General features: G+C 38.9%; 2 protein-coding genes across 2 annotated transcripts in view; one reads left to right on the forward strand and one right to left on the reverse strand.

The window, feature by feature from the left end:
- Positions 1-18,703, forward strand: part of LOC109044635 (CD82 antigen) — a 33,937-nt gene extending 15,234 nt beyond the window's left edge. Inside the window, exons 2-7 of the mRNA XM_072297001.1 lie at positions 4,657-4,736; positions 6,414-6,625; positions 10,097-10,294; positions 15,295-15,468; positions 16,768-16,944; positions 18,568-18,703. Of these exons, the coding sequence (XP_072153102.1) occupies positions 4,733-4,736; positions 6,414-6,625; positions 10,097-10,294; positions 15,295-15,468; positions 16,768-16,944; positions 18,568-18,627 (825 nt within the window). The 5' untranslated portion in view covers positions 4,657-4,732 and the 3' untranslated portion in view covers positions 18,628-18,703. The remainder of the gene's footprint in view (positions 1-4,656; positions 4,737-6,413; positions 6,626-10,096; positions 10,295-15,294; positions 15,469-16,767; positions 16,945-18,567) is intronic.
- The window catches only part of LOC109032451 (alpha-ketoglutarate-dependent dioxygenase alkB homolog 7, mitochondrial), an 85,125-nt gene continuing 78,135 nt past the window's right edge, over positions 17,403-24,392 (reverse strand). The window contains exon 6 of the transcript XR_002008918.2: positions 17,403-19,389. The gene's annotated coding sequence lies outside the window, so the exon portion shown is untranslated. The remainder of the gene's footprint in view (positions 19,390-24,392) is intronic.

Genomic DNA, 24,392 nt, shown 5'->3' on the forward strand with positions numbered 1-24,392 from the left:
AGGTCAAACGGCGGTATCTATCTCGAATAATTTTATCTCGATGGCTTCTTTTGTCTAATTTTTACCGCGGTAACTCGAAGTTTCCGACAGGTTACCTCAGAACTCGAAGGGGGGCCTCGTTAACTCGAAGAAATTCCGCGATGACCTCAGTAACTGGAACTGGAAGCCGCTGCGGGAAAGTTTGTTTATTTCAAGTGTCAGTTGGTTATTGATTGCCGTAGGAAAATGCGGGATTACGGGGATTAAGTCTTTCTCAGAAATTCGCATTTATAGAGGCTTTAAAAGCAAAAGGGAATAAAACTTAAGACTGAATTGCCGAAAAATTTAACGTCCCTGCAAATAGTCTATTTACAATTTTAAAAAACGAGCGAAAAATCTTTGAAATATTTAACGGTTAAATTCCCCGTAGTCGACAGAGAAGGCGCACAGTGGAGCGCACTAATAGAAGAGGTCGGGCTTGCAATTTTTGGCTATATTGTTTATAATTTATAATTTAATACTTTAGTCTATCAGTTTAGTTAGAAGGTAACTCATTTTTATTATTAACAATAATATACCTCGTCTAAGATTTCAAATTATACCGCCACAAGTTCGATTTCAAAGGGTGTTTTTAGAGGGGAATTTCACAAAAAACCAATGGAACTACTGTTAAACTATTTTGTTCCATATTTTCGAAAATATGACGAGCTTTCAAAGTTTTCAGATTTTGTTTGACTTATTTTATTGACTAGGCCGGGTGTGCGGCCCGGAAGAAAGGTGCCTAACGTTGAAGAATGTCTGAAAATGAGGGAGCAATGCAAATCCTATCATCGCTGAAAGCAGTGGCGAGACGTGAATGATCGATTATGGATATTTCCAAATTTGAGGCTATGGTAAAGTATCGATTTATTAAAGTGTTCGTTGGGAACACCCTGTTTATCGATTCTTTTCTATGGGTTTAAATGGCAGATCAATCGATGTATCGCAAAAGACGCCACGCCACTGGCTGACAGATTATAACAAACGGAACGGTAATGTTAGGGGATGCAGTTATTTTTTCAGTTACGGTATTTTAGAAATCAAGGTGGACAAGCAGCAATATTACTTGTTGAAAGTGTAGAAAATCGCTATAAGTTTTAAATAAAAGTATTTAACGTTTGGTTTTACGATGTTTTGGGGGGAGTAAAATCTTTTCGTGTTGTTCTTTTTTTTTATTTAAAAAAAGGGTAATATTAATAATCACGGGATAGACATTTCTCTTTGAAATGAACCCAGGCATATCCTCGGTTGCGAACGTGGGGTCAAGTATCCGAAACTTCATTTTTTATATCAATTTTCAATAACAGCAATCTCCCTTCGTAACTCGATGTTTCCATATCCTCCATATTTCGAAACTTTGATAGCTTGAATTTCCCTCTCAACTCCGAGGTACCGAGTATCGACCGGATTCTATGTATAATTGTGGATAATATTCTCTTGAAAATAATGAAATAAGAGCCGGCATTCCAAACATCGGAATCAAGTTACTTGTTCTCCCAATCTCACAATCAATATGGGTTTTATTACCTATACGGTTTTTATGGTTTCATCTGATTTTATGGGTTTACGGTCGAATGTTCCGCTTCGACTGCTGCGCGGTGTTCGTCAAAGTTAAAGATTGAGCGCGAAGACATTAGAGGTCAACTTATCATGGTCAATATAAAACTTTTTCGAGGTATGAGATTTATTCCAAAACCTTTTACCTCCAGAGGTACAGTCTCCGGAGATTGACAAATTAAATAGTTTCTCTTTAAGTATGTGGCAACGTTCATGAATAAAATCACACGTAAATTGCTATTCGATGGTGATTTTACGCAATCTATCCATTCGTGATAGGAAAAAAGGAAAAGATATTTTTTGATGGTAGGGTGCATGGGAGCGAGAGTTAGGAGGTCATAAATTTTATGGCGATCAATTTTGACCACTGGAATGATCGATGCCACCCCTCGCGACATCTCTCACGGAATGAATTCATAGTAGTCTTCAAAATCAATTAGAGAAAACCGTCATAAATTCATAAAGGACAATGAAAAAAATAATGATGCAAATAGAATTTCTTCCTATTTAAAGTTTCATGACCCTGGTAAAAATTGGCAGTAGAATCTGTGTTCCAAAATACCATAGACCTACAGCCGGCTGTAAGATTTCCAATAGCTTCTATAGCCGGCTACAAAATTTCTTATAGCCTTTTACAGCCGATGGCGATGAAGCAACAGCCAGGCGATAAAGTGTATATGCTAAACGTGCGTTACTAATTACGGATGCTAGGACTTAGTGAGTTTTTCGAATACTGCTCTCTTTTCGGGCCGAAGTATCTTGATTTATTTTGCGAGGAAAGCTCCGTACTTTTGATGGACGCCTGCCATTACTAATATATTAGAGCGCCTTCAGTTTTGTATGATACTGTGCAATACCTCTGGTGTGAAATAGTTGCTTCAAGCGCCGTGGTGGGCGGGCAGCCAGCGCGAAACACGCATTGGCGCCTACAAACCTAACAGGGATGCTTCACGCGTTGCGCAATGCGTGAAGTATCCCGTATGCGTGAAGTATATCATGAAGTGTAAAGCCCGCGGCGATAGGAACTATAGCCCGGCTGCATGATTTTTTATCGCTTCGTATAGCCCGGCCGTATGATTTTCTCCGCATTCTACAGCCAGCTATATGATTTTCTGTAGCCTTCTTTAGCCGGCTATAAGAATTCATATGGTATTTTGAAACGCAACTCTTATCGCCAATTTTTACCAGGGGAGTAATATCTTCTTATCTGATTCGTCATGATAATTGGCACTATATTAAATCAATTTACAAGTCTCTTTGTTTTCCACTATATCAAATATATATTATATGAGGGGCTTGGAGGACAAGGCGCATACGTGCATGCCGTTTTTGCTATTTCTAGGAATACGTGTTTGAACTTTCGAAATTACATGGATCCTTATGGCGGACAAAAAGTTCGAAATGACTTTTTGATGCTTAAAAATTGGAATAATGGGAGTGAATTTCTCACAGAGTATGCATTAAGACTAGTTACATACTTGAAATCATTAATATCTCATTTTTTTCAAAAACTGCACTTATGCTCCCTGTTCTCCAAGCTCTCATACGTACACATATTTTCATCTGTAGTAAAACGATTTTAACTCAAGGGTTTTTTTAATACACTTCGACGGCGTAAGTCGGCTATCACATAACTCGGTTTGCGACGTCGCAGATTTCCTCTTATACCTCATTTTTTAAACGGAAAACTACTGGACGGCAATTCTTTAAAACTGCCGTGATTTTTCTTCTCCGTGCGAAGAGAATTCTGTAAAAACTTCAAAGAATGATGTCAATTTGTTCTCCTCTAAGAAAATAAGATAGAGGCGGAGATTTTCAGACACGGCAAATGAGATATGTGATTGCGGACTTACCCCGTCGACTTATCGCACTTCCGAGTACTTGACAGTTATAGAGTGAACTAATAGAGTGTATTGGTGCAATAAAGCTTTTCGGCCGCACAGGACGCTGCTGTGAGTGCTGTGACTAAAAGGACGCTGAAATTGGACTCTAGCCATCATTTAAACGCCTGTGGTTTATAGAAACATCATAGAGGCGCATCACGACGCGACACTCTTGGCACGGAAAATCAAAACGCCTTTAAATTTTTATGTATGCATCACGCATATCCACCGAACACGGATAGTCGTATCAAGACGCTATCATTAACGTTCCCATCACTTTCACACCCAATAGCGAACATACTGATTGACGACCAATTTTTAGTAGTTCCTAATATTTTACAAATTAAATATATTATATTAATATTTGCTAATCATTAATTGTGCTATACTAATATGTATTTGATGATGGAAAGGATCCTGACGATACGATTTTAATTTCATTTTATTTAATTTAATATATTTAAAAAAAAACCGACATTAATTTTAGATAAAGGAAACAAATTACAGGGGGAATATTTTTTATAACTCAGCAACATTTTTTTTCGAAAGAGGGTGTCTCTAAAACTTAAAAACTTCGGAATCTTTGTTTTTATTTTTTAATCAACGCCGGCAACAAAGAATGATAATCTATAGCTAAACACTGGGAAAAAGTCTCTTGCAGATCTAGAGTACAGACTCTGAAAAAAATTGTCAAGAAAAAGTTATTTTGATTAAATCGATTTTTGCTTGAATCGAGAGCCGATCACCTTAATTTAAGCGGATTTCTTTTTAATTCAAGCAAAAATCCGATTGAATCAATATTATTTTTTCTTGTCAATTTTTTAAAGAGTCTGGACTCTGAATCCAAGAGACTTTTTTTTCCAGTGCCGCTGCATTGAGTTGTTTCTTGGGACCACGTATTTAGCTGGAAGTTAACCAATCTCAAAAAAAAAGAAGCAGTTCTGTGCATTTCTTCCTACAAAGGTAATCTCATCTTTAAAGAACTCTAAAATTGAACTCTGCAGTTGAGAAATGTTTCGGGTTGACCGTCTATCCCTTATGCTTGTTTATGGAGCGATCCTTACAATCTATCTTCTTCAACGGCAAGAGCAACATTTCAAATTTCAACGAAAGACACGGGAAATTCTGAAAACCTGGCCACGCGCGAGTTTGTACTTACAATACTCACATGCTAACGGTTCATTTCATCTGTTTCTAGGTGAGAGATTTTAAATGGCCTTGACCTGCGGTAAAAGATGCGTTAAAGGAAGTTTCCTAAGTCTCAACGTTTTACTATGGGTAAGTTTAACATCAAGCTTTGCTGATAAGACTTATACAGGGTGACGCTGCGTGGATTCATGTTGCAGACCAATTCTCGGCCCTTTTTGTGAAAGGCTCTTTTAATAGTATGAAGAGAATCATAAGGACCAAGCATAAATTTTCTTATTCCTGGTAACATTTTATACCACAGTAGGATTTTTTTGAACTATAAACCTTAACATCTGAATGATATATAACTAAATGGACGTGTTTCTGCCAAACGGAACTAGACGGATGGAAAAGATGGGGTGTGCTCGTTGATGCTGCATAAGAAACTATGTTAAAGTGGGCGTGACTCCCTTTGGAGAAATGGAAAAGCGGGAATTTACATTCCGTCAAACGGAACTATGAGTTAACTGAATGTGGCACTTATGAGCCGTGGGAATGGGAAAAGAGCGCGGTGGACAGGGCTCATGAGTTAAAGCTGAGCAAGTGTTATAACGGAGCCGCGGAGTTTTTTTGCTGCTGACGTCTCTGACGCTTTATAATTCCCATTCATTCTTACGGCCCTCAACTGACGAGCACACCCCTTATTTCCCACCTGCCTCTGGTTCCGTTTGACAGAAATACGCCCAAATAATAAAGTAAAAATTGAAATAAATCCTTGCAGTTTTCTGGAAGCGCCATTGAACTCGCCTTCAAACGACAAGACAGGCAAAAGCGGGGCCCCCGAAGCCGTAATAGCTGTATCTTTGCAAGTTGGGCTGCGTTTGGCAAAAGGCAGGTGAATTTTTAGGAGGATGAAGTCTGTTTGAAAGCTGGACTTTCCGTGAGAGTTAAATATGCTACTTAACCCACAATTGGACGTATTTCTGCCAAACGTAACCATGTGCATTGAGACAAGAGCCCGCCGATCCATTAGAATATATGCATTATGGGGCTCTCGTCATTATGCACATAGTTCCGTTTGGTAGAAATACGTCCTATTGTTCCATTTCTTTGAATTATACTCCCACTCTATAATAATCTCAACAAGTCTTGATTCTACGGAGCCTAAAGCACAAAAGTCAATCGAATCCTTCGTGCTGAGTCGGTTTTTTTTCTAAATGAACTGGAAAGGTTCTTAATTTATTTGTTGTGCATGTATCGACGGCTGATGTACCTTCAATTTTACGTTTGAAAATCTCCGATGAAAGTGAAACACCAATAGGCAAGGTGGATTTCGATAGCTCGACGTCGAGCGATCGAAATCCTGGTTTCCTATTGGTGTTTCGCTTTCAACAAAAGCTTGTAACTCGCAGGCGTATCTGCCGCTCCAAGTTTTTTATCTCCTTTCTCAACTCAAAAAAAAACTTTTCATTTCTTTTCGGTCATAGTATTTTCTCTTGTTTGCATAAGTATAATTATGATTAAAACTATAAAAGACCCTTTCTCGGTTTCGTTCCTCAGACAATTAGCCAAAAAATATCTATATAAAATTGCGTTTGAGACGAGTTAAAATTTCAAATCCTACCGAAGGGGGCCCGCGGGTCCTCCTCTACTGAGAAAGTTCACTACCAACCCCCCTTCCCCCCTGCCGAAGGAGGTGCAGAGGTACGTGTTCAGGGGGACCCGCTCCACACAGTGGCTTTGGGCTGAAAAATCCTAAATCTGGTCCTAGTCTTATAGGTTTCCCTGGTAGTTGCTAATTTCTGTACACGTGTTTCTGTTGTTCAGCTGTTAGGTTGCGTCCAGATTCTCGTGGGCGTCTGCATAATAGTAGATACCGGAAGTTGCATCTGTATTATTCCATGGTAGCTGATCTGGCATCCGTGAACTCAGTTACGTACATTGCTTACTTCATCTCCTTCGTGGGTGCGGCTGCACTCTTCATAGGACTTACAGGATGCTGCGCAGTGGCAAAAGACAACCGCTGCCTTCTTGCAGGGGTGAGTGCCAGAATGTCGCCTGAATTGTTTATGTGTTGATAAGACATGATTTGGATGGAATCTGGGGTGTTCGGTGAGTACATGCGGATGCTGCAAAATAATTTATTGATCCTTGAAATCGAGAAACACGTAGCTCAATTTGCGACGTGACGAATGTCTGGTCACGAATGATTTTTTCAGTAGAAAACTATGATGAATGAGTATTATTTTTGGAAATGTAACAGATTTTTTTTTTGTCCAAGCAGAGATAGTATATTTTACAGACCCCGCACTGCCATTTTTTCGATAGTGTAAAAGTTACTTTCGGAAGTCGGCTCTTAAATTCACCTGCGGGTCGATTGTTGGATCGTTGTCGAAGGAGTTTGATCGATAAATAGCATTGCCTGCAGGATAGAGATTTCTCGATCAAGTTCATTCGATAACGATTCAATAATCGACCCGTTGATGATCAAAGAGTTGAGGATTGGTTTAGCAAAACCTGACCTAATTTTTAGAAACTCGCCTGGCAAGGTGCTTGAAGTCGAGTCAATCTAGCATTTATCTGGGAAAATCATTATATAGAAGCTTTCCTTGCGCTAATAAGTCGCAATCCGCTACCAAAACAACGGATCAAATTATACCGGAATCGGCTGTCCGCTATGGCTACCATCTTTAAAAAAAGGGAGGCTGGGAGGGGGGCAAATACGCCGTTTGCGACCGGTTTTTCACTAATAATGCAAAAACAATCAGTCCTGCGGGAAAATGTCATGGACCCTGTCAAACACTAAAAATTTACGAATTTGTGACTTTCCGTTTCAGTATGCGGCAAATTAGAATAAAATTCATGATGCAATTCATAGATGCATTTTGAGTAGTGTGTCCCTGCGGCAGCGCTATTTACAACTCGTGTTCGTACCTGTTTCTAGCCTATTCCTCCTCAAGATTTTCAATTTTTTTAAAAGAAATGTAGTTTTAGAACTCATTCACTTGTTTCTTGTTCTTGTTCAAATTCGCCCTTCTTTCTTTTTCAAACTCTTCAAAGCAATTCTTTACTGGCAAAATAAATGCTGTCTCTTTACGTAAATATTTTCCTCCGACGTAAGTCTCTGTTTCACGGGTGAAAAACTCGCACTTGCTTCTGCTTCTTGTTTCATTTAATTTCGATAGACTCTTCATTCGAATATTTTTGTCTGCAAACTGCATGAACCGTCTCGTCAGTTTTACCCAGTCATTCTTCAAACTTATAATCTCTCGTCAGTTTCTAAAATTTCATTCAAATATAATGCTCTATTGTCGTTTCTAATATCGCCAAGTCGTGCGGTCGCTGATCGGCGCATATGAGCGCCTACAAGACTGTTGGAATACTTCACGCATTGCGCAAAACCCAATTACAGTGCGGTCGCTGGTCAGCGTGAAACTCATATGGGCAATTCTACGCGATAGATTGTTTTTGAGTTATAAGCGAAAAACTGGTCATTGGCGGCGTATTTTGGCCCTCCAAAGCAGCTTTTTTTCAAGATGGCGGCCTTAGCGGACAGCCGATTCCGGTAAACTTTTGATATGTTGTTCTGGTGGCCGATTGCAACATGTATCCGCAAATAAACCTCCTGTATATTGATTTTACTGGATTGCTCTTTTTCAGAGCTATTTTGACTGGACTGTTGCCCGACATTCATCAGTCATCACTGGGACATTCTTAAGATTCAGTTACAGGATCAAATTGAGCCTTCAAATTGAAGCTCTGATTGGTGAGAAAAGACCTGAGGTGAGGATGCGACCAATGAAAGGCCCAATTTGATGGCTCACTTTGATCGTGTAACTGGACCTTTATTTGAGTTTCTGCTCAACAAGTCGCTTATCAACCATGATTAGGCGTAAAATAGGGTTGATCTACGAATTTCACTTGTCTCACTAGATTACATTATTTAGCACAGGGTCTCGAAAATACATGTATTAACTCAGCATTCAAGAGAGATCCTGTATTTCATGAAAGTTTCATAACGTTTATTTCTTTCTCCTAGAGGAAAAGTAAACAAAAATAAAATGATAATAAAATAGTAAATAAATAAAACAATGGCGGGTATTTTGAAACGGCTGAGTCTAGATTCGTGTTTTTACTAATCATCGATATGCTCCGCAGTTGATTTATTTTAAATACGTAAGAAAATGAAAAAATATGTTTTCTCTTTATATCGTGATTCCATACTTTAAACTCAAATTAAGGATTAGAGTGATGCTGATTTTTCCTTCCATTCACTTTTTATTCTGAAAAATCAGATGGAGTTCTGTTTAAAAAAAAAAAAAAAAAAAACCGGCGCTCCGCTTCGCTCCGCGCCGGTTTTTTGGGGGGGGGGGGGGGCTTCGCCCCCCCCCCCCCAAGCCCCCCCAGGACGCGCGCTTCGATACTACAACAAGGACACAAAATATGAAATTCAATTTTTTAGAATTTGGACAAACTTGGAGATAGGTACAACCTACAACCTTATTATACGATCCAAAAAGAGCTCTACTTTTAATGTGTGTTATGGCTTTTAAACTTCTCATAATTCGAAATACTTTTTCTTTTATAATAATTCACACTTTCCGTAGTACCAAATATTAATAGTAATCCCTCGCAAGCATTCATTTTCAAAGTTATGTTGTTGAATTTTACTGGATGCTCGTCAAAATTGTTCTTTTAATGACGCTGTTTTAAAGGCCTCCTTAATCACAATCTTAACTATTTTAGGGCCTCTTCAAAGGAAGGAACTGTTTTAAGAACGACTACGTATACGGCCCTGAGTTATCACGTGAAACTTCGCAACGTGGCAATGCCGATGCCTCTCTGATTCTCACCCTCTTTTCTAGAGTCATCTGACGAAAAAACAACAGAATACAAATAATGTATGTCTTGCATCCTCATAAACTATAGATGTAACGTGGGCGAAGGGAGAGGGGCATTCTTAAAAGACGCTCTTTCTACACTGAAAAAAAAAAAAAAAAAAAAAAAAAAAAAAAAAAAAAAAAAAAAAAAAAACTCATCCAGCCGTGGAAGCCGTACTTACGGATTTACGGCACTTACGCTGAACCCGGAGCAGTCGAAGCTACGGCTCGAGCACCCGGAGCTTTCGGTCTCAGAGCCGGGAACGGACGGTATACTGAAAAAAAAAACATTGGTAGAATTTACCATTCCCTCACGCTGTATTTTACACAGCGTGAATTCAAAGTCGATTCTACCAGAGGTATGGTTACCTGTACCAGTATATAGTAACGTTTACCTTTCTTCTTTCAGAATTGACTCTGAGTGGACGCTGTGTGAAATACAGCGTGAAGGAATGGTAAACTGTACCAATCTTTTTTTTAAGTGTGTGTCTGTATAAATATACAGCCCGTAACTTTGATTTCAGTGCAAGGAAAATAACGTTAAAAATTTATGTGTTACATCATGAAAAATGTTAATAATGCACCGCGAGTGACGGGCATTAAAGAGGGATTTTTGGTGTGTTCACACAGTATTTCGTAAGCTTGTTGGCGATGATCGCCAGTAATCTAAGCGTCTCAATTGGAGCAGCTTTCTACCGACAGCACATTTTGGCCGGTCTAAAGGAGCGGCTCTTGAAGCAGCTGAACACGCAGTACGGCTTCCCGAATCAAGACCTCCTCCAGGACGTCCACGTATTCAGCCAAGCCATGGACTATGCTCAGTACTCGGTGAGTAAACCGCGCATATAACAGCCTCAATGAGTGCTGTGTCTATATCCGTGAGGTTTTATATAATTATGGATAAAATGACAGAAAAACAAGTTACAGTCGCCGGGGCGCGCCGTAATGCCGCGCTGGAAAGCGGCCTAGGAGGCGAAAGAGGGAGATAGATCTAGAGTACCTATATAGCGAGAGTATGGACAGATCGCTTCATGGAGGGCTTAGGGCCCAAAAGTGCAGCCACCCTTCTAACCAACTTCTAACGCACAAAATTTCACTGCCAGTCTGCACATTCCAATTCTAACCAAGATGGCTAAGAATGTACATAAATGAGCGTTCTTCCGCAAAAATGAGTAAATTTATGCAACAAGTAAGTCAAATACGTGCTTTATAAACGATGGTTCGTAACAATTGTATTAGTAAAGCGCTCTGGATAATTGAGATTCATAGGTTGGCTGCATTTTTGGGCCCTAATTTTATTCGCGGAGACATCGGTGAAGGCCTGATGGATTTTCGGAGTTTCACATCTGTCTATACTCTCGCTATACAGGTACTCTAGATAGATCCGAGGATGAATAAAAGATGACGGTGAAATGGACCGAATTCAATAGAAACGCCAGTGGCGCGGCTTCGCGATACATCGATTGATCTGCCATTTAAACCTAGGTACAGAAAAGTATCGATAAACAGGGTGTTCGCAACGAGCACCTTAATAATCGATTCTTTACCATAGCTTCAAATGGGAAAATATCGATGATCGATCATTCATGCCTCGCCACTGAGAAACGCACCAAGTCGCGTTATGATATGAAATGAGTTAGGAGAAGTTTTGAATTCAAGTGGTCGTAAATGTTCCCCTGTTCAAAAATTCAGTGTCGAGAGAAAATATTTCGGACAAGGAAGTGTTCAAAATAAACTTGTCCTTAAACTTTAAACATGCTTTAAACTGGACGTATTTCTATCAAACGGAACTAAGCGCCATGGTAGGAGGAAGGTTGAGGGGGGCTTGGATTGGCGGCGGAAACGGGCGTCGGGCTCATTCCGTCCTATACTCGCAATGCTTTTCCATGGCGCTTAGTTCCGTTTGACAGAACGCGCTATCCGGCATTCTAAATTCCTCAAAAGGAACTCCAATTGGCGCTTAGTTCCGTTGGACAGAAGTACGTCCAACTTATCGTTGAGTCTTGTGGAGGAATGAAATTTCAAACCTCTTATTCCCTTTTTCAATCTTGGTTCGTTTTTGTCGGACTATATTCGAATGGGGAAGAAAATTAAAAACATTAATAAATCACGAAAAATAAGGGCGTTGGTTGAAAGTGCGTAACTTTTATTTAAAAAACTGTCCAGATTATTTGCTCTACTAAGCAACAGAGTAGAGGCAATGGTGTGTTTTTCCGAGTTTGAAAACCAATTCGACGGCGTAATTCCGCGATCACATATCTCGTTTGCGGTGTCTGAAAATCTCCGCCTCTAGGTTATTTTTTTAAAGGAGAACACATTGACATTATTCCTTGAAGTTTTTGAAGTTCTTCACACGGCGAAGGAAAATCACAGCAGTTTTAACGAATTGCCGTTGAGTAGTTTTCCGTTTAAAAAATAAGGTATGACGGGAAGTCTGCGACGTCGCGAACCGAGTTATGTGATTGCCGACTTACATCGTCGAATTATTGTCCAACATAATATTATTGTGCGATTTCTCTGAAAGGAAGGCGTACTTCATGAATCTGAGCTGAAGCTCTTGTGTCCCTCTCTGGAGTATAAGTGTAATCATGGTGGCCATAACATAAACTCAAATCTACAACCCCCCTCCCTCTCTATTGAACCCGGGACGTGCTGGGGTTTTGATACGATCATAGATACTTCTATGCAAGATTTCGCTTACCAAGGTGCCTCTTGTTTTAATTTAAAATCGAATTCAAAACTCGAATAATTTTATTAAGACAAGGCTGTACTGAAACATTGATTCGCAACATTTTGATACGCGCAGATTTCATACGATGGCAATTCTGATGACAATTCATTCCTACTTTTGCCCAAATAATACCGTAGAATTTTTAAAAAAACTGGGATTCTCAAGCTCAGTCATACAGTTTCACTGTCTGAGTGATTAGCTTTGAACTTTCGAGTTGATTTTAGATTTCAGTGGCACCGTGCCTCGTTTCTCGTGAATAGTTTGTATGATTGAATGTATACCTAAACATTGGAACGGCGCGTAGTAGATCGAGCCAATAGGAGAAGTCGGGCAAAATTTTAAAATTTTCAGAGCTTATAACTCCGTTTTTACAAAATTTTGAGGTTCTAAAATTGGTTCCATTGGATTTCTCGTGACATTTTCTTCAAGAAGCATCCCTTCAAGTTTAAAATGTGACGAAATAAACATCAAAATTTGCAGTTTTTGTCTAGGATTTCATGTCCGACCTCTCTGACTTGATCCACTGTGCGGCGAGGCGCGTGCGCATCACTGTGATTGCTAGAAAAAGCAAAGCTCCTTCAATTCTTAATATAGGCAACAATGACATCCCTGGAGCACGAATAGTTGCTTTGTCATCAATATCGCGTCGCATCTCATCTCATGTACGCTACTGACTGATGTCTGAATGACGATGCCCTGTACGTGTTGGAAGAGACTCCAAGGTTTCGCAGCAAAATTCCGCCGATTCACTTGTATCAAACTTTTACTGGGCTCGATCTTGGTCCCTCTCTGTTGAGCAAGGTACTTCCACTCGGACAACATTTTACACCAAAGAAGCTCCTAGGCACATAAAACACGTTGATGCTCAGGGCTTTTTTAATACGCAAATTCGCAATCGCGTCTGGTTTCAGGACGTTCCGTCAACGATTCGTTGTCTGCGCACCTGTTTTGTCCAGTAGCTTACGTACACACTTAAAATAAACAACAGTGACTTCGTCAGTCCGTATGTAAAATTATATTGACAATGTCGAGATGTGAACATTAAGAGAGAAGGTGTCGTTATGGTAGCTCATTTTTTAAATGAAATGTTACTATCTTCTTTGGATTCATCTTTTCAAATTGTCATTGGTGAATCTTTGGTTTTATTCTTAGGTTCCCCTTTCCTTAGGTCCTCCTTGGATACCAAATGGACTGCATTTTGCAATTTGGACCTATAAATTCCGGCCCGGTTTAAAAACAACGTATGTGCCATTAGTTTTCCTATGCACATAAGTGTTTTCTCAGATGAGCCAGAATTTAAAGGTCCAAATTGCAAAATGCAGTCCAAATATACCTGATACATAAAATTTCTTCATCTTTTTTTCCCTTTAAAAATGAAAATGTAATTTCATTTTAAAAACACTTATATTTTAAAAACGCGGAAATATTTCACCAAGCAATAGCATCGATATTAATCTGAAGGAGCCATGGATGTATTGAAAAGAACTATACAGAAATGAATAAAAGAGAAAAAACCCAAGAAGCACGCAATCTTAGGTTTTAACCCATTTAGACATCGAATTTTAGAGTCAAATACGTCCAATGTTGAGCGTTTGGTTGGGCGTACACCACGCTACAGCCCAGGAAAAGCACAATATATGAAGGAAAAAATTAAAGTGCTTTGGAAATCATTAAATTTGACACGGGAACCACCTTAATATTTATAAAACGCACATTATATTTTCCTTTTATGCATATTTTTTTTTTTTTTTTTTTCATCTATTGAAATGAGAATAATCCATGCAGAGTGTGCAAATATTTCAAAATCATGAATTGAAAAATGCTGACTCCGCGAGTTCAAATATTAGAGCCAAACACAGAGCGGAGCGGCGCGGCGCACGGCGTGCTGCCAGCGCAAAGCGCGCTCTAGCGCCTACAAACCTAACAGGGATATTTCACGCATTGCGCAATGCGTGAAGTATCCCTGTTGGGTTTGTAGGCGCCAATGCGCTGTGTTTCTGTGCGCCAAGTTTCGCGCTGACCGCCCGCCGCGCCGCCTCAAGCAATTGTTTCCTAGAAGAGGTGTTGCACAGTATCGTACGAAATTGAAGGCGCTCCAACATATTAAGAATGACAGGCATCCGTTAAGAGTACGGAGCTTTCCTCGCAAAATGAATCAAGATTCTACGGCACAAAAAGAGAGCAGTAGCCCAAATATATAATCCCCAAATGTATACCCGATAATAATCGGGTCGATTTGACCTGGATTGGATTTTCGAGGGATGCGGTCGTCAAAATAACTCCCCTAACACAAGACTTTTTTCTTTTTTATTTCAATTTGATGTCTGATTCTTTTTTTTACGATGTGATCTTGGACCTAGATAACTCTCGTGAGTACCGGCCCCATGCAACCCACGCGGCGCGTGTCATTGGCGGATCCAGCGAATTGGCAACATCGTGTTCTCCATTTAAATCTATGGAAATATATCGATTCTTAGAGGGGCCAGCAGGTGCTCCGACAAGAATCGAATACTTAGCACAGGTTTAAATATAGGAAATACGGTGTTGCCAAATTGCCGGATCCACCTCTGGCGCGTGTTTTTAGCAAGCCTCCGAGTCATTTTGACTCGGCTTACGCATCTACCCAAAAAGCTACTCGTAGCTCTTTTCAACGGAAAAATCGGGATGTACTGCAATTTTATCGGCGATTAAATCGCTAGGATCATCAACACTTGACCGATTATCCTCGATCTTGTCGGGATGAAATCGTGATTTTATCGCCAGGCAATTTATCGCGATATTTCCGAAATAAAAATCGCGATAAATGGCGATTTGATCTCGATTTTATCGACGAAAATTGATCGTGATTTTATCGAACAAAAAATGCGGTGTGTAGCGATTTACTTGCCATGAATCGCAATGTTTAATGCGATAAGATCTCGATATATTGCTACCGATATAATCGCGATAACCAACCAATAAAATCGCTTTTTATCGCGATCACTGCTATTTGGGTTGGGTGATTTTATGGCTGAGCCTAATAGAGTAGTTCCTGACTGAAAAATGTAGTTCATTTCTGGATGAGACAGGAGTTTTATTAACTTACCTTGCTCCACAGTTCAACTGCTGCGGGGTGGTGAGCGATGAGGACTATTCGAGCACCAGATGGAAGAACGGAAGTTTCATATCGGGCCCGAACGTCCCTGGCTCTTGCTGTGTGTTGGCTGACAAGCATGACATCTCCATGACACGGAGTCCAATCAGCGCTGTATCAAGGGTGTTCCGTGCTGCTGTAAGACGTTTTTTTCCTTCCTCTCTCACAATCAGTGAAGTACTTTTTATGGGGCTAATAGTATTTTTCAAATTCCATTTTCCACTGTTTGTAAAAAATGGGTCTACTGCAAACTCTGTTCCGAAAAAGAGAGGAGGGGATGCTTCTTATGGTAAGATGCTAAAAATTACGATGAGGAGATCGAGAGAGTTTGATATCGCTCCTAATTTCAAAATCTGTGTGGGATATTTGCCCATTTTTAAAGCTTTCCTGCTTCAAGGAAGGCACGATTAATTAGAGTGTAAAATTAGAGATGAATTTCGGATTTTTCCGATGCACTCATGGTGATTTTTAAGCTTTCTTAAAGAAAAGACTCTTTTTCTAGCTCCAGTAAAAATTTGCAACATACCTATTTCGACATTACTTGATTTTTTCTGAATTTTTCATGGGAAATCCCTGAATGCTTATGTTATGCTTTTCTAGTGTATCGTTAAGACGGGGAGTAGTACCTGTCTTTAGAGACTGAGACAGATCTGACACTAATTGTAACATTGAAAGTAACACTGGCAAATGAAACTGAGGCCAGTGTTAAAGTCAGTCTTGACAATTGCTTAATACGGATGGGAATGGATGTAAGTATCGGTGCTTACTCTACTGGAAACTTTTCGTATAAGATTGCTGATCTATAAAGCTTGAACTATCGAATCAGATGGAGTCAGACAAAATGGCTCTTAATGTAGGGGGAGGATAAAATAGCTATACACCACACTGAAAAAACGATAAAGTGCTGAGCACTTACTGTTTAGATCAAATGGAGCCAGCTGATATGGCCTAGTCTGTAGGGCTGGACCCTAAAGTTTTAGGGCTCAGCGATACTGCCATACTAGCTGGCTCCATTTGATCTAAACAGTTAGTGCTCAGCACTATATCGTTTTTCCGTGAACAGCTGAAAGGGATGCGTTCTGAATCTTTAGCCGCAACGGACACCCGAAAATTCCATAAAGCCACCTAGTGGGAATAATGCCGAATCAGAATTTGAAAGAAAATTTGAGAAAAACATTGCAGTTGAAACAGACTGGCGGTGTTCCCAGCGATGGGTAATATTGCCAAACGATACATTCTAGACGCATCTAAAGTTACTTGTAATCTAAATTATGACTTTACATGTTGAACAAGTGTTCCAATACTTTTTGAGGAGAGAAAAAAAAACAAAAAAAAACACTTTGTTGACCCCACATATTATTGTAACTTTTTCTTTTTTTGCTGTATTGACATCGGTATTCTATGAATCGGTAAAAATTAAGTTTTATACAATTACAGCAAGAGAAACCTTGGCAGAATCCACAGCCAAAAAACGGGAAAGCTTGCCAAAGTAATGACTTGGAGAGTCACGTCAACTTCCGTTACAAACAAGGCTGTTTCGATCATATTGAAGGCTGGTTCAAGCAGGAGGGTGATTTCATAGTTTTCCTCTGTCTTATCTCTAGTTTCCTCCAGGTGAGTTCATCATGAACATGCATTACGAAAAAATCGCCTACTTACATTACTGATTCTAGATCAACCGCGAAAGGTCTGAGGTCAGACACGGCGGCACGGAAAAGATTCTCTATTAAAATGTTGTACAGAGTGAATCAGGGTTGAGCTCAGGATTTTAAAAATTTTTCCCCAATACAAATGAAACATCGATGGCCGAAGTTGGCAACCAATTGCGATAATTCAAAATTTCTGCTCATCATGTATTATTCCTTCGGAGAGAAACAAGACAAATCTATAGCTTGAAGTTCATTAATTCTGCTAACAGAATAGAAATATAAAGGAAGCTTTCAAGAAATTACGTTGACTACTTTACTTTCCCGATGAAAATATAAATTATGACGCGAAGTTTGCAACGTCGCAGGCAGGGGGGGGGGGGGGGGGAGGCAGTAGCTGAGTAAGAGGGTCATTCAAAAACACGATTTTCGCTGTTCTTCCTCTGGGACAGTAACCCTGCCAAGAGAAAATTTTACTTTCAAAATATACATACTAACATACGTACATAAAAATACTACAAAAAACAATAGTTCTCTTCTTGCCAATTAACTAAACACTACGATAACAATTTTATGGAAAAAAGTAACAATGAAGCGGCCAGTGACAAGGGAAAGAGAGCGAAAGAGGGAGGAAAAGGATGAGATGAAACGAGAAGGAGGATAGAGAAGGGATTGGCGATTGATCACAGGATACTATAATTAATTAAAGGAACTTAACTAATTATAAATTGAACACAGTGGGCGATTAAAATGTTTTCAGGTAATCGTACAAATAATTAACAAATATTCTGAGTTGAATCTTCGACAAAACATTTATTGATGTAGAGGACTGAAATCTGCAATAATACTTTAAAAATTGGTGACCATCCAAACGAGAGATGTGTTAGCCGCTTCTCATTGTTTGGTAAAAAATAAAAGTAGATTCCAAAAAAGCATGGACTGAGCAATGCTGAAGTGCGGGGCGATTATTGGAGCTGATAGACAAAGCGATAGACAAAGAAGACATAGAAAGTATGGAGCGACCTTATTGGTTGACATGGTTGGTTCTTATAAACTAAGGAAGAAAATTATGGACTAACTGTCGGGTCTTCAGTGGGTTGCCGTTAGTTAGTCCATTACCTACCTCCTATGTCCATTGCCACCACCTGCTTCCACCAATAGGATCCCTCTAGATCCCTTTTGTGGTCTTTGTCTATAGGTTTGTCTATCAGTTTCGATAATCGGCCCGCAGCCCAAATTAGGGTAATTGCACTCCCTGAAGCGTTACGTAATTTGGACCGTGTTAAACAGAAAAGGAACCAAGCCACATCAGCTATTGCCTTTAATTGGGCAATTTAATTTTTTTACATGAAAACGGTTGTGCGAATTTTTGTGCAAATTTCAGTGAAAATTCTCCCTGGTGCGAAGCAAATTCCTTAAAATTTTCAAAGAAATCCGAACAAACGTTCTCTCGTAAAAAAATTAATTGCCCGGTTAAACTTGGCAATAGCTGATGTAGCTTGGTTCCTTTCTGTTAAACTCGGTCCATTTATGAGCGCTCTCTAAGCGGCGAAGCTTTGATGTCTGATAAATTTGATTATTTTGATTCCAGATTTTGGGAATAATCACCACGATACTGGTTTGCCGCGATTTACATGAAGAGCAAACATAGTAAATATCCCGAAGGAGCCTTGCGGAGCCTCTTAAAAAGTACAAGTGAATATGATAGATTGCTCAACTACTGTAGGCTACAAGTAAACAGCATCATGGTGTATTTGTGTAGCCTAAGCAAGTTCCATGTGACATTGTTTTGCTTGCATGCAATGAAACTCCTTTACATTGAGAATATTCATCTTATGCCTTGCGCACTTAAAACTTATACAGCTTTTGCGCCCAAACGAAATTTAAGTAAGTCTAGGATATTGTCTACGGGTGAGGACGATCTCAGCTCACCAGAAGATGAGGACCCTTTTCCAGCCGGTCTCAACTTCGACGAGCATATTTTTAGTGGAAATTTTGGGTTGATTTAGTAACGGGCACTGCAGAGGATGTGATACCACATGTTTAAAATAGGCACCTGATGGTGGCAGTGTTGCTTTTGTGGTGACGGACGGTAAAGAATAGGCTAAACTTTATAACACCAAAGTGCAGGCCTTTTTTTGATGCACATGAGCCGGAATCTATCGCAAACCTTCTTGCGGAGGTGGATTTGGTGCCAAAATTTTAACACCATGCTTCAAGCACACCTTAATCGCTGATATTGTTTTATGGAGCTCCTCGGGGGCGCCAATTGTGGTGGAGGGAAAGAATAGGCAGGCCCGGGCCGTGTATTTTTGGCCCAGTGTTTAGGATGAGGAGAGTGATACGGTAGGCCACGTTTGAAAAAAAGATCTGACAATAATAAACAGACAGCTTTGGTTAGTGCAGTACCAAACTGAAAAAAAAAAAATCCAGTTGAGTAATGATTCCTGGATACGAATTCTCGCTGACAGTGAGTCAACCTAAATTCTCTTAAAAATGACAGAAAGTGTCTTTGAAATAACAGAAATACCATTAAAAACAAGGATATTTCCGGCTGACTTAGCGAGAATTCTCATTTGGGCATTAATGATTGGAGTTTCTTTTGATCTTACAGAAGGTTTCTCTCCGTGCAACGTTTCGTTGACGACACGCATTTGTCCAGAGGAAAAAAAAACCACCAACAAACAGCATCAAATTCATTTAAAATTTGTCTTCATGAAAGAATCTTTGTTCCTTTTTCATTAGAACACGTTTTTTCAACAACGATTATAGATTCCCGCTTCCACTCTTTCCTTCTAATGACAGCGGAGAAGAAATAGACCACATTTTGCGATAAGGAATCACTATTTCTGGCTCATTTTAGAAACAACGTAAATGCTATTGGTTTCCCTATGCAGAAAGGTGCTTTTATGGAGGAGCCAGAGATAGTGGTTCCTTAATGCAAAATGTAATCCAAATTGTTGACAACCTCTTGCTGAAGGATTTAACAGACGATTCTTTTCGCCTCCACAATCGTTGGCATTCGTCAAGAAAAAAAGGCAGCAGGGTATCTCCCGCCCCCCCCCCCCAAAAAAAAAAAATACTGTATTGGCACCCCTTGAGCCTGGACTTCCAACACTATTGAGATAGTATTGGAGATCTTTGTCCTGTTCAAGTGCACACGAATGTGAATGAAAAACTGATGGCTGAGTGTGAGAAACAAACTCAGTTTAGTTGTTGAAACGAATAGTATGGTTGATTAAATTATAGAAAGATGTTAGTCTGCATTCGGAGAAAACGAGTGGATCGTTATGTATAAAAGCCAAGCGTATACATTTTTAATTTTTCCAACATGTTTTCATCATTGTGACTCCAAAAACAATGAGAGCTAACTTATCTTTGTGTCATTTACATGTATATTGTTCTTATGTAAATTCAATCTCATAAAAAAAAAAAAAAAAAAAAAAAAAAAAAAAAAAAAAAAAAAAAAAAGCTTTGCTGTTATTCATTTTCTCTGATTTCTCCTTTGATTTCGACTTGTAATCCGAAAGTACAGGATTCTCATATGACTGGGCAAAGAAACTTTCAGGATTTCAACGTTGAGCACAAAAACTATTTCATGACACCAGTTATATAAAGAAGTCTTTACATATTGCTTCATTCATGAAAAAATGGCGCCACGCAACGAGAAATAAACCGAAAATTGGAGAAAAAATGTGTCTTCTGAGCATCGAGACAATTATTGACCGAATTGCTTTGTCCTCCAACCTCTTCAAGAAACTTCTGCTATTTTGATACCCCACAAATTGAGTGCCATTCGGACGGCAATGAACTAAAGAGCTATACCGTCCCGATTTTTCAGATACACACACATGATATAAGAAATCGGAGCGGCAAGTCCAGGGTTTGTCTCGTCCTGCCAGTCTAGCTTTTTCCCTTCCCATCAGAGGTTGCTCCAGTTTTTACTTTGACATTGGAGTGATATCATGAAACCAGAACGGCAAATCAATGAAGCTTTGAAAAATGAGAAACAATGAAAATTAAGAAATAAAAAAATTGCCGTCACGCCGCAAAAATGTTTGGTAAGTCACAGCATTACATACCGATTCAATGCTAGATGCTGGTATCTGCTATTGATTTAACAGAAATCAATATAGAAACAGTTGATGAAATTGCTGAGGTTGCTGCTTTTTTGCGGCATGACGGCAATTTTTTTATTTCTCGGAAATAAAAAACGGAACCGGACAAGAATCCGACTCTTAAAACCGGACAAGTGAGGCGGTCATGATGGCTGAAAAGGTGAAATTGGCGGTGCTCGGCGAAGGTAACTACCACACATGGTCAGTACGGACAAAGGCAGCGTTAGAGCAAAGAGAGTTGTGGGAAGCGATCGACCCGGGTTATGATAGTGATCCAAACCCCAAACAGGAGAAGAAAGATGCAGATTGTATGAATTTCCTAATATTCAGGTGGTGGACGATCATCATTTGAATGACATCGAACACTGTGCAAACGCAAAAGAAGCTGAAGAAGCGTTGAAGGAAATCCACACGAATTTCGGTCCATTAACTCTGATTACAATGCTTGAGGAACTCGTTACGGTTAAGAATAGAGTACCTATATTGAGAGAGTATGGCCACTGGAGTTACCACCTCTGATTGGCTCAGCCATCTTAGGCTGAATGGAGCCCTTAGGACCCAAAAATGGCGGACGCCATAAAGTTAATGTAATGCAAAATGATTCAAAATGTAGTTGCCTTTGTAGCAACGGTTCGTGAAAAACTCGTAAAAAAAATGTAAAGAACTTGTGAATTTCATTAACACATAAAAAACTCGTAAAAAAGTTGTAAAAGAAAGAAGTTTTTTACAAGTTTTCGTTTTTATGCAAGAAACTCGTAAAAAACTTGTAAATAACTCATAAAATTTACTTTTTATTTACAAGTCAGCTTTCAAAATTTTGACTCGTAAAAAACTCGTAAAAAACTTGTAAGTAACTCATAAAATTTACTTTTTATTTACAAGTCAGTTTTCAAAATTTTGACTCGTAAAAAACTCGTAAAATACCTGTAAATAACTCATAAAATTTACTTTTTATTTACAAGTCAGTTTTCAAAATTTTGACTCGTAAAAAACTTGTAAAATACTTGTGAATAACTCATAAAATTTACTTTTTATTTACAAGTCAGTTTTCAAAATTTGACTAGTAAAAAACTTGTAAAATACTTGTAAATAACTCATAAAAGTTATAATTTATTTACAGGTCAATTGTCAAAATTTTGGCTTGTAAAAAACTTATAAAATACTCATAAACAACTGGTAAAATTTACGTTTCATTGAAGAGTCAATTTTTGAAACATCGACTTGAAAGAAATTCGTGAAACACTCATAAAATACTCATACAATTTAACTTTCATTTACAAGGCAACATCTGAAATTTCGACGTGTAAAAAATTTGTCATACATTCATAAAGAACTCTTAAAATTCATTTTCATTTACGAGTCAATACCTGAATCGTAAAAAACTCTTGCTGAACAGAAAAGAAATTGAAAAATTCACCTTATTCTCTTTAGGGGTGAATTTCCCAAATTTTGACTCATAAGAAATTTGTAACTAACTCAAGAAAATAAACTGGTAAAATTTATTAGCGAAAGAGTGTATTATATGCATGTGTAACAATTGATGTATTGAACAAAAGAATTTCCAAAATTTTGGCTTCAAAAGCGCGTACACAAAACAACCACACATGAAACAGGCAAGATACTTCAGGGGGCAGAATTATATTTGGTGAGAATTAGGTTACTCACCGGGATGAAAGGTTTCATTTGTCAATGCGCAATTTTATTATTGTAGATGTTACGGGTGCATTATGACAGCAATAAAAGTTCACTTGAATCTGATTTCCTATTCACTTTTCACAACCAGAATTCGGTGAATATTTAATAGCCAGTCATTGGAAAGGATTTTGGGTATGGTGAAAAATATTTTGCCAGTGTATATAGTTACCACACTGGAAAGCCATTGAAACTACAGTGGATTAACATCCATTTCTAATCGTACCGTTTCAAAATTTGGTAAAAAAGAAAAAAAATGTACTAACTTTAAAGATTCTCATGAACACAATGCACATGTGCAGCTGTGTCTGCAACCTGATTCAGAAAATTTGACATCAATATCATCGATAGGTTATATCGATGATTTCCCTGCCTTTGTCGATGTTGAAATAAACATTCACCATTGTTGGTTTGACCAATTTAGAACACATTAACGGACAAGTTATCTTCACTTCTACATGGACTAGACGAATCAGGATGATTACTGCTAGAAATAAGCTGTGAAGAGATTGCACTTTTTCCATTTTCAGTTTCCAAGTTAGGTCAGGTTGGAGGTTTATAGCTATACATTGATTAATAAAATCTTCAAGTCAGATGAGATGTTGCATGTGTGAGGAATTTGCGATTGGACTATTGATTCTTTTGTAAAATTTTGCGAGAAACACGATGGTGCTACTGGTTTTCCCTGAAATCAACTCCCAAGCTCAAAAAAAGCTCTCAAGTTGAGGCCAAAATGGAGGGTGTATCCCATGTTATCCTGAGAGTCCACCCTTATAACAAGACGAACTCTCCATGCAAAGATAGAGAGCAAATATACATTGACAGGGCTACCACTTTATTTAGGGACTCGAAACTGAAAACACGGCAACCCTGCTAATGTATTTGCTCCCTATATTGGGTCAGTTGGGGTAATTCCGTCACGGGGTAATTCCGGATGTGCATCATGGAGGTCGTAAAATTGAGGTTAGGGAATTTTCGCGCTAGTATGTTGTTGCCAACGTTCAGTTGGTCACCCTGAGTGATTTGGTTCTCATTTCTTGTTTGTTTACGCGTGATAAGGAGATCGGTCGTAAAGGTGCGAAAAAAAAGCAAATCGCCTAACTCGGAACGTCTCTGCAAAGTGTTACAGGTAAGAGAAATTATCTTTATATTCCAACAACCATTATTTCTATAAGTTGTTCTGTTTATGAATAAACAATTTTGCCTGTTTTTCGAATGATCAATGAACCTCTGTCCAGATTGAGGTTAAACCGGAATTACCCCATCGGAAAAACACCGGTGGGGTAATTCCGTTAATTCAATTTTCCAAATTAAATTTGATAATTAATTTACTTTTTGATCTGTTTTAGCTTCTAAAATGCCAAGGAATTACAAAAAAAAGAAGCTGAGTGAGCCTCTCTATACGCAATGTGATCTGGCCAGTGCCGTTCGTGATGTATCCAATCAAAATCTTACCATTGTTGCCGCGGCACAATTTTATAACATTCCTAAATCCACACTGGCTGATAGAGTTGCCGGAAAAGTAGGAGAAGGTGAGGATATCTGTAATTTATTTCTATTACATGTCAGGGGCTTTCCTTTCTGGGTATTTTGAACTGGTTTAACT

This window comes from Bemisia tabaci, chromosome 2 (genome assembly GCF_918797505.1).
Source record: "Bemisia tabaci chromosome 2, PGI_BMITA_v3".
NCBI classification, from domain to species: Eukaryota; Metazoa; Arthropoda; class Insecta; order Hemiptera; family Aleyrodidae; genus Bemisia; species Bemisia tabaci.